The sequence below is a fragment of the Syngnathus leptorhynchus genome, chromosome 8 (assembly GCF_054491065.1).
Source record: "Syngnathus leptorhynchus isolate UIUO chromosome 8, UIUO_Slep, whole genome shotgun sequence".
Classification (NCBI taxonomy): domain Eukaryota; kingdom Metazoa; phylum Chordata; class Actinopteri; order Syngnathiformes; family Syngnathidae; genus Syngnathus; species Syngnathus leptorhynchus.
The window spans coordinates 13,180,566-13,194,891 of NC_141202.1; the positions used below are offsets into that span (position 1 = coordinate 13,180,566).

At 44.4% G+C, this 14,326-nt stretch overlaps 2 protein-coding genes across 3 annotated transcripts; one reads left to right on the forward strand and one right to left on the reverse strand.

Moving 5' to 3' along the window:
* Positions 1–1,443: 1,443 nt before the first annotated feature.
* Positions 1,444–10,785, reverse strand: dedd2 (death effector domain containing 2). 2 transcript variants are annotated; one of them, XM_085918086.1, is made up of 6 exons: positions 10,474–10,783; positions 10,059–10,162; positions 9,258–9,735; positions 8,841–8,972; positions 8,152–8,295; positions 1,444–3,486 (listed from the first exon to the last, which is right to left on the reverse strand). In XM_085918086.1, the coding sequence occupies exons 3-6, from the start codon at positions 9,715–9,717 to the stop codon at positions 3,098–3,100; spliced, it is 1,125 nt and encodes a 374-aa protein (XP_085774212.1). In that variant the 5' UTR covers positions 9,718–9,735; positions 10,059–10,162; positions 10,474–10,783; the 3' UTR covers positions 1,444–3,097. The 2 variants fall into 2 exon arrangements, with proteins under 2 accessions (XP_085774212.1, XP_085774213.1); XM_085918087.1 differs by lacking the exon at positions 10,059–10,162 and having other exon boundaries at positions 10,474–10,785.
* On the forward strand, positions 10,644–12,803 carry rabac1 (Rab acceptor 1 (prenylated)). Its single transcript, XM_085918088.1, has 6 exons — positions 10,644–10,817; positions 11,230–11,354; positions 11,423–11,635; positions 11,733–11,830; positions 11,922–12,023; positions 12,300–12,803. The coding sequence occupies exons 2-6, from the start codon at positions 11,272–11,274 to the stop codon at positions 12,386–12,388; spliced, it is 585 nt and encodes a 194-aa protein (XP_085774214.1). The 5' UTR covers positions 10,644–10,817; positions 11,230–11,271; the 3' UTR covers positions 12,389–12,803.
* Positions 12,804–14,326: the final 1,523 nt, after the last annotated feature.

Sequence of the window (14,326 nt, forward strand, 5' to 3'; positions counted from 1 at the left end):
GTCCATCCAATCAAAGAGGTGAGAGGAACACCTGCGGACGGCAGAATCAAGTGGAAGGCTTCACGCCGGGTCCGTTTGTCATTTGCACACAGCAGAACACCTCTGATGGTGTTTGAGGACAATGAAGCCAAGTGTGCGTATATGTTTCACGTAATGCACTCAAGGTTCTTCCCTGTACGATTTGACAATTGTGCCAGCTCCTTGACCGGGCTGGTCGAGCGGCTGTACAGCCAGCCAGAGTAGCTCATAAATTTACAATACCACTTCAGAAGCAGCATGTAAAACAGGCAAAGATGAAGACATCACAGCAGAGGGAGAGCAAGGCACTAGTCATGTACTCGATAAGTTTGTTTTTCTTTGTCAAAGCAATCACAAAATAGTCTTCACAGGCCCACCGTTCAGTGGCTGTTGTCCCAGTTGGTCGATACATAATCCTCTCCAGGAACAGCTCGCTTCACCTGTTGCCACCAACCAAGCTTTTGTCCAGGAGGGGTGGAGAGGGGAAGGGGCAATAAAAAAAACAATAGTCAAAGAACAGACCTCAGAGGTAGTCCGCGTCCATCCAGTCAAATGTACGTAAATCTCTTCAGGGCCTAACATCCTCCTCAAGATTGTGAAGACAGGTTACGAGTTTCATGTTTCACATTGATTAGTCACACTACCGCCACATTCGTCTACTTGATGAAAACTCACAATCTCATTCCTGAAGAGTGTTTCTGGCACCTACAAACCAAAATAGCCGACTGCCTGCGCTTTCACGTGACTGGTTTTCATTCTCTTCAGGGCCTAACATCCTCCTCTAGATTGTGGAGACAAGTTACGAGTTTCATGTTTCACGTTGATTAGTCACACTTTACCACCCACATTCTTCTACTTGATTAAAACTCACCTACTCATTCCTGAAGTGTTTCTGGCACCCTGCACTTTAGCGTTACTGGTATTCATTCAGCTTGTCACTTAAGAATCAGAGTCTCGAGTGGCAGACCTCTGTGCTCCAGCCCCAACATCGTTGAGTATGATAGAGGTGATGCCTTTTAGGCTTTCCGCCCCCATTTACCTATTTAATAGTTTATGTACTGAAATAGCTTATTGACAACACATTCTTTTGAGTTTGACCCAATAGTCACAAATTAACCTGTTTGCGTTTTTTGTACTCACCAACTGGTGTTTCAGGAAATATGCTAAAGCGATACATTTGGACTGAGAGGGAAGCCAGGGAAGTAACCAAGTTTCACATGCATCTATCTTTACTTTAAACGATTAAAATCACGATTGGGGGTCTATTACTAGCAGACTTTTGCTATGTGTGGCAGGACTCAGTCCCTATGACCAGATTACATATTGTATAGTAGTGGTGACTCGAGATACGGATGGCTAAACTTGTATCTCAAGGCTATCACTGCATATGTATATTTTAAGCAATTAAAAAAAACAAAACTCAGATTTAGAGTAACCACACCTTTATTAATTTTATTAGTCTTCACCCATGATATGTTAATACTGTTCAACAGCATGAATCGTTGACAAGCCTTTTTTTCTTTTAACAATTTACCAGGATTTTTTTTTTTAAAGAACAATTACATTTACAAAAACCAACCAACCAACCAACCAACCAACCAACCAACCAACCAACCAACCAACCAACCAACCAACCAACCAACCAACCAACCAACCAACCAACCAACCAACCAACCAAACAAACAAACAAACAAACAAACAAACAAACAAACAAACAAACAAACAAACAAACAAAAAACTTTTTGTCTGGGCCTACAGAGTCCAGCCCTTCAGCCCAGGCCGGTCTTGTCGTTCTAGTGGTTTCCGTACGAAAGCGTTATTGATCGGGGCCTTCGAGTGAAGTCCCAGTATTAGTTCCAGCAGGGTGACCAGACAGTGTTCTTTCAAAGACACTCTCGCGGGGATGATCGTGGCTCAGATGTCCGCTCTTTGGATTTTGATCTCCCCGACATCACTCATATTGAGCGACACACTGTCGTGTCTTGTACCCGTTTGACTTGCCGAGCAGTGGAAGCTTTCATGCGCGCAAACACATCTGAAATTATCATCCGGGCTGCTGCAATGACTTGTCGGCCGAAGCCGGAAGCTAATCGCCCATGTCATCTGCTGACCACTGACCGCAGCTATCGCAAGTTGTGGGGTTATCTTCTTAGGACAATCCAGGATTCCCCTATCTTATCTTAAGAGGACGCATTTTGCTGTCACCAAAGTTAAGACACAAAGATGGGTTTTTCTTGACTGGCTTTTCCACTTCAAAAATATTACAGCAAGGTGCCAAAATTGTATCCGTGCGGAAAATGTGGCCAGCGTTCAAACTCGAACACCGCAGCAAAGTGGAGATTGTGTATTATAAACTAAGGGTGAGATTCTGAAGCAAAACAAAAAAATTCTTTCAACTTATCTTGGTTTCTCAGTCCCCAAAAATGACCGTAAGACAAACTTTACCCACAGGGAGACTGTGGGCAACAGGAATAATAAGGTGCGTGTTAAGTACAACACTGCATTGACCAGAGGTCCTTTGAAACTGTGACGTCTTCATGCAAGAAACTGGGCAGCAAAAAAAAAAAAAAAAAAATGGAGCCTGAAGTTTTATCCTGCAGCGACTATAAAGTTCTCATAGTTTAGGGCTCAAAGTTTGATTTGCAAACTGATTTGAATTAGAAAGAACAAATGCGGCAGTCTCCAAAGTTTTGTCACACACCTCAAAATAACAAAAAACTTGCTGCTGCAGGTTTGCCCCTCCTTAAGCATTTAGAATGTATCCCCTTTGTGAACGCTCAACTAGCCTTGATTCCATTGCGACTCAGGTTAAGCAGGGTTTACCACAGTGTCCCTTTGTTGGTTCCTCTCTGCCTCGTCCTTACTTGTCGCTTTCTGCTGTCCTACACAGTAGCACCTGGACGTGAATTCAAATGCAAATCAAAAGCATTCGTGGTCTCAACTCAAAACCCAAGGTTCAAGGCTTACTGTCAGTGGCGCTTGCTGCCATCTAGCGGCTGCTAGAAGTATCACACAAAAGCAAAGGCCTGCCATCTTTATGCACGTTAATGTGGTACAATAAAAAGTCCACCTACATCCCTCAGCGATCATCTTTGTCCACCACCGGCGGCGGCCCGCCGGCCCTCAGTAGCTGGCGGCCTTCCTCATAGTCATCCTGGTCTACACTGATGAGCAGCCGCACGCCCTCAGAGCCCGCCGCCTCCCTCAGCGAGTCGGTGATGAAGACCCCCTTGAGGGCCTCCAGCAGCGCTCCACTAAGATAGTCCACCCAGAAGGCTTCCAGGTTGTCAAGCTCGGTGAACTTGATGTCGCACACAACGGCACCCAGGTCGCGTGCGCGTAGCAGCGAGTCAGCCTGCCGGAACAGCTCGAACTGGCGCTCCAGAGGTTGCCGCTTGTCTGAAGACACGCCATTGCGCAGTGCCGCTTCGTGCTCCAGGTACTCGGCCCGCACCCTCAGGCGGATGTCTGAGTGGAGCGTGGCCATGGTGAGTGAGGACAAATCCAGTGGTGTGGAAAGGAGGGGGGGGGGGGGGGGGGGGGGGCAATTGAAACAAGGGGGAAGAGAAACAGGCACAGGAATCAGACACATAATATTGGCTGCTATTTTGCATAGCACAGTGGCTCTGCTCAGCATTACACAAATCTTTGCACAAGCGTCGAGAAAACATGCCGTATCCAATGCGCTGCGTCAATCCACAGCAAAATTATTAAATTTGGCTAAAATCAACTAAGATAGTGAATACATTGTGAAAATAAAAATATTTTAGTTTTAAAGTAACTTAGAAGTATAGCAAAAATGTTCTTTGCTGTAGTCCGAGTCAAATAATTTCATGCAAAAGCTTTTGTGGTTTCTTTTAAATGTATTTCTTTCACTTTTACTTTATGACCATTCAAAAAAAATCCAAATAATAAAAGAAAAATATTGTGTTACGACACAGCGACGACCAATCTGCTTTACCAGTGAGTGACCGGTAATTTTCCCTGGTTTTGAAAGTGAATTTGCGTCAACATGGAGAGCAGAGCCAAGTTTGGCTTGATCGCAGTGGGTAAAACTGAAGCCTTCATTGATCAATCACATCAAATCATAGAAAAGCGACTGAATCCAAGAACAGTTTCTCCAAAAAAGGAGCTTGCAACCGAGTAAGCAGAGCACCAACTGAACCGGAATGTACACGTGGTCATTCTCGATTGAGCTTTTGCAAAAAGCGGTACAAAGGTTGCCAAGAACCAGGGGGAGAAAGAAGAAAAAAAAAAAAAAAAAAAAAAGCACAGTCAGATGGAGTTTTAGCCAACCGGCAACGATAAATGAATACTGCTGCCACGGAACCGGTTGACTTGGACACGGAGCCAGCTGCACACTCAGCAAATTTCTTGGTGGAAGCTTTGCAGCGTACAGTTCAGGAATTGTCTTTCTTTCTTTCTAGGTTCCAGCTCAAGTGTAAAATCTGCTCGGAAGAGGATTGGCGGTCATGCAACAGCGCAGGGAGGAAGATCAGAGGATACATACTGTACTGAGCACGAGCGCCGCCGACAGACAGAGCGTCCCCCCCGTGTCACTATTCCAGAAGTGCGCAGTGGAAAGCGGCTGCTTGGTGACTTTGGCTGCAACAGAAACTCATCTCGCCCCCTCAAAAGCGCGCTTTAGTGTGGAACAACACTGGTGGAAATTCTTCCACCAGAAACAACACATCCACTACGCTTAGTATAGGGGAAAAACAGGACATTTTAGGGCTGTGACTAAAAATGACTCGAGGTCTGTCAAGGAATCGATGAATCGGCTGCAAAAAACAAACGCTCAGAAACGAGACATGATTTCAGAAAATGCACACACGTCAATTGATTAAGATTTAGGAACGATTCGGTCTGTAACGTGTCAGAAAAAGCAGCAAAAATTGTTGAACCTTGTTTTCCAAAGCAAAGCAGATGCAAATCTCGTTACTGAAGTAATGAAGGACCATTAATTTGCTTTCGCAATGTCTAACAATATCAATTGGTGAGAAGTGGAAACAAATTATTTCACAAACAGATGTTTTCTGATTAATCTTGCGTTTGTGCAACAGAAATTAAGCAGACAAACAGACCCGTTTCTCCATCTCGGGGGGGGGGGGGGGGGGCATTATGTGTTTTACTGTTGATTTAAAAAGACATCTCGAGGCTGCCAGACACAGCTCACCCGTTTTCAGATTCACAAGCTGAGCCACGATTGGTCGTCACCGCAATGTCAGTGTTTTCTCTCGACAGTGAGTGACAAAATGACTGCTTGAGATGGATTTGAAAAATGGCCATTTTGTCTGGCTTATTCAACTTCCTCAAATGCAATCAGATTTTGGAATAACAGGTTAAGACCAGCGGTGCTGCAGTTCAGACTTGAATTGCGTTTAAACAATGTACGATTTAGTTCATTTGACAATCCTGGCTTGAGTTGATTCTAAAAATAGTTGGTTTGACAATCAATGAATGGCTGAACGTTCAAATGGAGGACAAAGGTCATTTTCAAGAATTTGAACGCCATCATTCTATCCGGTTAATCATTCTGTCGCTAACGAGTGTTCAAAGTCAACACGGAGCGCCCCTCTTCTGTGTGGTCCCGCGCGAGGCTCCAGAGGGGCAACGTTTGCAAAATGCCAACATCTGAAAGGCAAATGTCAAATTCGGGCATCGATTCTCGCATCGCTTAACATTTGTGCAAAAGAGCAAAGCGCTTTAACGAGGGCTGTAATTACACCGATGGAAAAACAATTTGGCTCGCTCACAGTGAATCCATCGGAATGAGTGCAAGACGGTCAATCAAACGTCTGACGCAAATTCTATCGCTATCAGGATCCATTCGATGATGATGATTCGGATTGGATTTGCTTCTTGCACGAGTAGCAAGAAAAGCGAAACAAATGCAAGATCTAAAAGTGTACAACATGAAGGGTCACAGGTCAAATGGAGAGAAGAAAGTGCTTTACCGTACGGAAGGACGTGAGCAGCGGTTTTAGGAAGAGCATCAAGACCTGTGTGAAATGTTGTTAGGACACGAAGAGTGCACCCATCGCAGACAGAATACAAAAATAAACACTTGACTTTGTCCAGAGCTTGACCGTGGAAAAAAAACCCCAACAACAACAAAGTTGAAGTATTCGTTTACAAGGAGTCGTTCGGCCCTGCAGCATCAACTTAATCGCTCCTCAAGCAAAGAACTCCCTGCACTGCGCTTCGCACACTTTTGCACATTACGAGTTCTCCTTCTGATCGTGCGTGACGGCACGCTTTTGTCGATCTGTTTACAACTGCAAAGACAGAAAGGAGAGAAAGAGACAAGTGGGTTGAACATGTGCTGACCGGCCGCTTCACTAGCATAACAAACCCAAGCAGTCGCCGCCGAGGGTGGAACTTCGGGGCGGCTGACATTAGACGCGACTTTGCTTAAGAGGTTGCCCAAACCAAACTTTTACCGTGTGCTGCTGTCACATCAAGTCCATTTGAGCACAATTTAGCGTGGCAAAAACAAACAACAGGCGCGGGAATTGTGGACAGAGACTTTCTGCGTCTAGACATGACATAAAAATGGCGCAAAGGTTGACATTTGTGTGGCGCGTCCAGTTTACAATTCCCACTTTAATTGGCCATTCAAAAGTCGAGCCCCTTTGAACGCAGTAGCCAAACAAAACAGCAGCAGCGATCAAGGCGCGGAAATCTTCAGTTGTTGAATTGCCTCGTATTTTGGCAAACTATTTCTAACAAATACCGATGATATATTTCTACATTTAAAATCTCAGAATAGTCTTGATCCGCTAGTGTCTGTCTCAAAGGGAAAACCTACTCGACAAATGGAATTACGTTTGCTTGGCTTCTCACAATTATTTGGAGAATGTGTTGCAAAGCAAGAGAGACAGCGGGGTTGGGCAGTGAGCAGCGACAGCATTTCAGGGTACACTGAGGGGAAACACCGCTTGAGTTGCGCCTCTTTTACCTTTCAGGCATGGGCTCACACTGTTGTGCTTTTTTGTTTTGCTCTTCAGTCTGCCTGCCTGAGTCCGTCATCCTATTGAGGCACAATCATGAGTCAACCTGCTAGAATCAAATACGCAGTCAGGACAGCAGCAAGAACATGTTCACAGTTACATCACTCGCGCCCTGGAAAAAAAACCCCATCCGACTTTTGTCATTAATCGAGGTGGAAAACAGTGACCATTGTTTTGAGTCTGCGAGGTGAGCAGCAAGTTCAATTGTGGCAATAGAGCAGTTTTGCACAACACAATGTATCGTCTTTACTTTTTTTTTTGCGGCCGCTTGTGTGCAAACGAAGAGGATAGAAACATCAAAGTTTGTAGTTGCTTTTCTGTGTCCCGGATTTCTGCTCTGACTCAATTGAAAACATCTACAGCGGAACGGGGAGTCGCCGAGAGACTCAAGTTCTGCGCTGATCACGCCGGCCCTCGTTTGCTCGTACTCCGGTTATTGGGTGGTCAACAGATGTTGATGTTGGCCACTTGTTGGGGTAGAACTCCATCCCAAGCTTTTCCAAAAGCAACGAAAGGATGCGACTAGCGCTTTAGAGTTCTGAAGCGGCCCCAACGCGGTGGAAAAGCAAAGGAGTGGAAAATGAAATGCAGGTAGACAGAGCCAAACGAGGGATGGGCATTTGCTTTTCTATAAGACACTGAATGTTCCGAACTCCTGAATATTCTTAAAAGACAAATTAGTCTGGCTGTCCCCAATCCCGACACGATTTGTCCCACGCAGATCAGATGAGCAATGACACTCAACGACAAGCTAAGCAAACATGACATTCAAGTTTCCACTTGCCTTGACTTGCACGCCACCTCAACATTCAAATGAGGGATGTGTTTGAATCATGGCGCGAGTCCGACCCTGAGCGTGTTTTGGACGGAGGCGAGGCCAAACATAAAGCGTTTGAAAGCACTCACGATTGCGGATCGGCTTCCTGACGTACAAGTGCGCCCTTTCAAAGACAAGAAGGTCTTAGAGCGCAAAGGTTTGATGTACTTCATCACGGCCGCAGCAAAGCAGTTTGGGGGCGCGCCATAGAGAAGGCAAAATAAAAAACTCTCAAAGCAAATGTACGAGATTGGAGCAAAATGATGACAATCGACTATTAGAGATGGAGCATGCGGCTCTTACTGCATGACGCTTTTTGAGGCGGCAGCGGCAGTGGCAGTCGCTGGCATGGCCTGCCGGTCTTCCTGGGCTTGCGACTCCAGTTGTGCCCTCTCTTTCTTCTTCTCTGCCTCGGCACGGAGGCTCCGCTCGCCGTGGGGTCGGAATCTACCACGGACCACGCAAAATGAGTTAGCCCCTGGATTTAACTAGCAAGTTGCATTTTGATGCTACGGAAGAGTATTAGGGCTGTGAAGAAAAAAAAAAAAAAAAGAGGGGGTGACAGAATTTATTCTCAGAATTCTCCCCCTAAAGTGAGAATTCCCACTTAAACGTGTCAGAATTCTGACTTTTAAGTGGGAATTCTCACTTTAAAGTCAGAACTCTGAGAAAACAAAAGTCAGAATCCTGTCACCATTCTATTATTTTTTCTTCACTGGCCCTAATCCTCCTCCGTACGATGCTGTTTGGTCCACTTTGATTTGTTGAAATCTGACCGTAGCGCAAAACTCTCTTAAAGTTCTACAACTCCACCCCCCTGCGATAAACCTGACTTTGCTGCACACAATGAAAAGATATCAGCGTCGTTGCTCTTCATTTCGCTACAGACTGCGAACGGAGCAGCAGCGTCGTAACAGTTTACGATGATGAACGTAACTGAGTTGACGAGGTTCCTGGAACGCTAATTAAAGCTTTGGAGGAACGGGTCGTACCTGTTCTCACGTGCTGTGTGGAGGGAGGAAGAGACATTTCTGCTTGTCTGTAGGAAGGCGACCTATGGCCAGAAGTGCACAGCAATTGTCTGGGTTCCATCCTGCATCGCTTGTCAGTTCTCTCTGGAGAGGCTGGAAGGTCAGAAAAATACGTGGTGGTTATTCATCAAAGGGGGCAAACACAGACTGACACATTCAAGAAACTGTTTCATGGTTAATGAAAACAACAGAAAAGGCAAGACTGCACAATTTTGAAAACTTGGAATTGCGACCCCCACCTTGTCCCAATATTGCAATTATGATTCCACCTCGCATGGAATTTTTTTTTTAAACAAACACGAGCAATACACTAAAACATGAATTAAACGATTTTTTTTAACCCTTTTTGAGGTGGTGCCATTGGTCTTGGGCACTCACCAGTTCTTCTCCTCTTGTGAGACACAAGAGGCAGCAAGTCATGTCGGGTGAGGACTCTGAGGAGCTGCAGAAGCGGCTCCAGGTTGCCTTCGCTCATATACCCTTGCCTCTCCAGCTCGAGCAATAATTCCATGCCATTCCTGGGCTTGAAGCAAGCCACCGCAGGCCACGGGGAGACCCGCGACTGCATGCGCCTCCAGGCCGCCAAGAGCTTGGGACTCGGGGCCTCGCCGGGGCCGAGAGGGTCGTCTTTGTCAGGCTTCACCGTCCAGCCGGTGGGGTCCAAGGGGTGAACGTAGGCGCAGGTTTCACTCAGAAGGAAGGAGAGCACATCTATGTCGGTTTCGGTCAGCTGAGAGCCGACAACTTTGAAGACCTCGTGGAGGGACAGCAACCCGTAAAAGTTGAGACATTCTGTTTCATCCCAGTCGAGTGAATGCCTCAGCACGGAGCTTGCCATGGCGAAGTCACCCGGACCCTGCGTTGAGACAATTAAGGGGAATATATATATATATATATATATATACACGTTAGATAGGCTCATTTTCCATTTAATCCCATCAATAACAATAAAGACATTGCCCACTAAATTTCATTCTGCAAAATAAATTGTAGACAGAAAGGTCTACTCGAGTGCAGCAAGGACATATCTACATACGACAATTGATAATTTGAAGAGTTTATGATATCTAGGTCGATTGATTCTTATAGTGTGATATATTCGATAGCGTTTTACTAAGCTAGCAACACTAACAAGCCAACTGTGTTCCAACGATAGAAACAGCCACTTAAAACGCATACCTCTTATTATTTTTATTACAATAAATTTGTCTTTCCAAAGTATGTCCTCTGTGTGAAAAGGAGAGTTGGTCGTTCGCCAGTCGGGGGTATTGACAAATGAGTCACTACGAGGGGAAACACAAACATTACAACAAGTCATTAAATGACGGACTTTTACTTAATACTACTCTTTGAATAACTAATAACACGACATTTATCGAGTATAACCCTCAGTAACTGTATTGTGCTTACACAGCATGAGCGTGAGTTAGCGCAGCATAATTATGGTGATCGCTACGTTACGCTAATTAAAGTATCGTCACAAGAATAGGCTACAGTCAAGAATTAACGCTTTCTTGTCCCATGAAGCAACATACATTAAACTGTCAGGGCGCTGAAGAGACGATATTTAGACAAGCAACGGAGCTATACTCACCTCCTTGCTTAGGTCGAGACACCGTGCCAACTTCCTTACAGTGAGAAAGTGACCAATGATAGGTCAGAGACGTCGCATTTTATCGCTGATTCAGTGTCAGATTTATAACCGTAATCTGCTTTTAAAGTGAGAACGATAGCTGATCCCGAGTCGGTTCATGAAATGTGTTGTACACGTCGAATCTGATCTGGTGTCCGATTTATTCAGTTTCGTCACTTTTAAAGCAGAGGAAACGATTCATAGGCTGATCTCAAATCCGTGGTTTTAGATGAGGACGTCGCTTGGCAGAAACAAGATACGTCACATCCGTCAAGACCCGGAGGTATCACGGACAATTCTATTGCGTGAGAGACTCTTTTTTTTGTTACAATTACTCATCCAAAATATCCTTATTTATGTTTGTTAGGGTGAAACCCAAGCGAAATGGAAGCGTGTCGTTATGTTGTTTAACTATCTACGTATTTGAAACAAAGACGAAGAAGCGACTGGTCGCAGATTAGCTACTCAATTTGTCTTTGGCTGTTTTTAAAGTGAATCAAATCGTGTTATATATGTAAAATGCCCTTTGTGTCGTGATATGCAAAACATTTGTTTTGTGACGTGTCGGAGTCGCCTATCATGCAGCTGACAAATATTTTCCGGTCCACTGACAACACACTCTTTCCACTGTTGGCTAACTTCCACCACAATCACGTAGTGCTCAATGTGAAAAATGGAACATAACAATCTTTGCAATGTCACGTTTTTATTAAGCAGGCCACGACTAACATTCCCAAGGGTGAGAACTGCGAGGTGGACATGGAGAGCAAAGCTGGAGATGTTTTTAGTGCTGAGGATGCTCATCCGACCGGCACGGCTGGTGCAGCTGGGATTCTTGCCAAGTAAGACGTTTATTACTAATACTCCACAGAACAATAAGTCAAATTTTCTCAATCGCCCCCCACACCAGGCTGGGCCTCCCCAAAGGCTTTTCAGTCAGCATTGCCAAAGAGTGGCTGGACCGGCGGCGTGTGTCCATCCGACCATGGGCCAGCTTTGTAGACCAACGCAAGTTCTCGAAGCCCCGCAACTTTGGCGAGATGTGCCAGCGTGTGGTAAAGAACGTGGACACGTACAATAGCAACTATACCTTCATCTTCCTTGGACTCATCCTTTACTGCATGTAAGCGCGGTTGCAGAGGTTTGTTGCATGGCTGGCTTTATTTCTGTTGTATACTGCAGTGATGATGGCTATCCGGATTGTTTTCATGAATCTTCAGAATCAGCTCTCCCATGTTACTGATTGCGTTGGCTGTTTTCGTCGGTGCCTTTTACATCATCCACCTTAAATCGGTGGAGTCCAAGCTGGTGATCCTCGGTACGTAATTGGGCCAACTGCCACATGGCGAGGCACCGCATTTTCTTTGCATTTGTCTTTAATCTGCACTATTGTTTTTTTTTTGTTTCAGGCAAGGAGCTGACTGTCCCGCACCAGATGAGTCTGGCCGGAGGCATCTCCTTACCCGTCTTCTGGTTGGCTGGAGCCGGAGCTGCTGTCTTTTGGGTTCTGGGTGAGTCCATTATAACTCAGATCTTTCCAATGGTGATCTCGCTGCCTATTATTCCTTGACTAATGAACTGCCGTGACAATACCGAAGTGTAAATTATGTCCTAACAAGTGAAATTCAAAATCTATAAATAGCTTATTTAATTCTAGATTGAAACGTTCTTTAAACGCAGTTTATCGTGTCCAACACAATAGTGTGCTGTCATCCAGTGGTCAAAAGTAGAATTACATCCACGATGCATGGAAGGCAACGTTAAGATAATTTTTTCCCCCCTCTTAGGAGCGACCTTGTTCGTGATCGGCAGTCATGCCGCATTCCGAGAGCTGGAAAGCTCCAATATGGAGGAGCTGCTCATGGAGCCCGTGTGATATACACCACCTTGGTTACGTCTTGCTGATACACGCGTATGATCATAATCATCGGTTTAGGCTACATGATCATGAAATGCCAAATTTGACTTCTTTCCTGTATTGAAGCACCGTACAAGTGCTATTTAAAAACTTCTGAACATATTCAGTCTTCTATTGATTCTGTTTTATATGTATATGAATTCAGTTGAGCTTGTTTTATTCATGGTAATGCATTTTTACATTTAATATACTCTATTAATTGGGTCATATTTGAGGTTTGTGTTACAAATAAAGGTCTGACCATATAAGCAGAAAAGTGTTTTTTTAAGTGGATCATTGGCTGGTCTCAACTACTGAATGTAAAAACGTGAAATTTTAGCCGAACTTGCATATCCCCAGAACAGACCGAGTGATTACATTTTCAACCATTCCATTTGTTTGTTGTGTCCATTTAATTTTGTCATTACTCTCCTTTGTAGTGGGAAAATTTGCTCATCTTCCATCTCTAGCTTTTGACTCTAAATGAACCCCCCCTTCTGACCTGCCTGACCCGTGCTACAGAAGACCCCCTTGCTCAGGTTACCATGGCAATGACCTTGACCATATCCCCCATGTGTGTCTCACACATGCTGGCTGGCTTATTCACCGCGGCAAAGGCGTGGATCGATATTCTATTAAATGGAGTGTGGTTGAAGGTTTGGGAGGGGGTGGAGGTTGAGTGAAGTCGCACTGCAGTGAGATGAAGGGGAAAAAAAAAAAAGGGTGACACAGCCGGGATATACAAGAGATGTTTGGGTGCTTGTTAAATGTTCTCTGTTTCAAGAGTTGAAATTCATATGAGCAATGTAATTAATATGAGCCCCATGCAGTCAAGATGTCATACAGAATTTTCATTAATCGGAATTGTATTTCACACTGCATAAATTGAGATGCTATTTTGCCACATCCTGCATCGTGTACCTGAGGCAGTATCATTTGAAGCAAAAATTGAAGTCACGTTCCGATGAGGTCCTTGCCGATATCACAAAATGTATTTGTTTGCATAAAACATATGATTTATTGCTAAGGAATACTGGAGACATTTTAAAATCCTCAATATGTCAATATTATTTTTTGAAGGGAGGATCCAATTGAGAATATTAAATTCTTCGTTTTCCAAAATATTTTGAAAACGTATTCTCTTTATGTATTTATTTTCAATTCAAATACACAATTTTTTTTTTTAAACGTAAACAGTTGTAGAATGAGCCAATTAAAAAATATATGTGTGTGTGTGTACATTTATTTCACTTGCATTACGTAAAATACTGAAATGTGTAATTGTACAATATTCTAACATTGCTGGACAGTAAGCGGTTGCGGTCCTCTTCCCCCTTCCTGTGTGCCTGGACATCGGCAGACTCGTCCCAACGGGTGGGCCATAAGGGGCCTCCGCCATATTGGATATGGCCATTCATTTAGTCATAAAATTGGTACATATCCCTAAAAAGTAGTTAGAATGACAATAAAATCCCAAGCAACTAATCAATAATAATTGGGTGTGTTCTGGCTTGATACTTCCCAGAGGAGCACCTTGACATCGCTTCACTTCGAATGTCAAATATGGCTGTGCCATCGACATAGTCGAGATGGCGTGCGCTTATGCACGTGTCTGTAAATGTTGTCTATAATAACTTGCCAGCGGTTCCTGCGCAGGGCGCCATTGGGACTGGAAGCTGCGATGCTGTGCAAATACAATACAGTTGCATGAAAAGTGGTGTTCAAAATAACTGTATCAATAATGATCACATCTGTGCAGTCTGCTTCCACAAAGCTGCATTTTCAATAAACAGGCAGAAAGTCCCAATTTGTTGTTATACTGTGCAACTTCTCGCACCTAATCAGCAATCTAGAAATACCTGTTCCTTGGGCAACTTTTGTTTTCTCCAAAGAAAGAGCCGCAGGCAGCATGAAGTT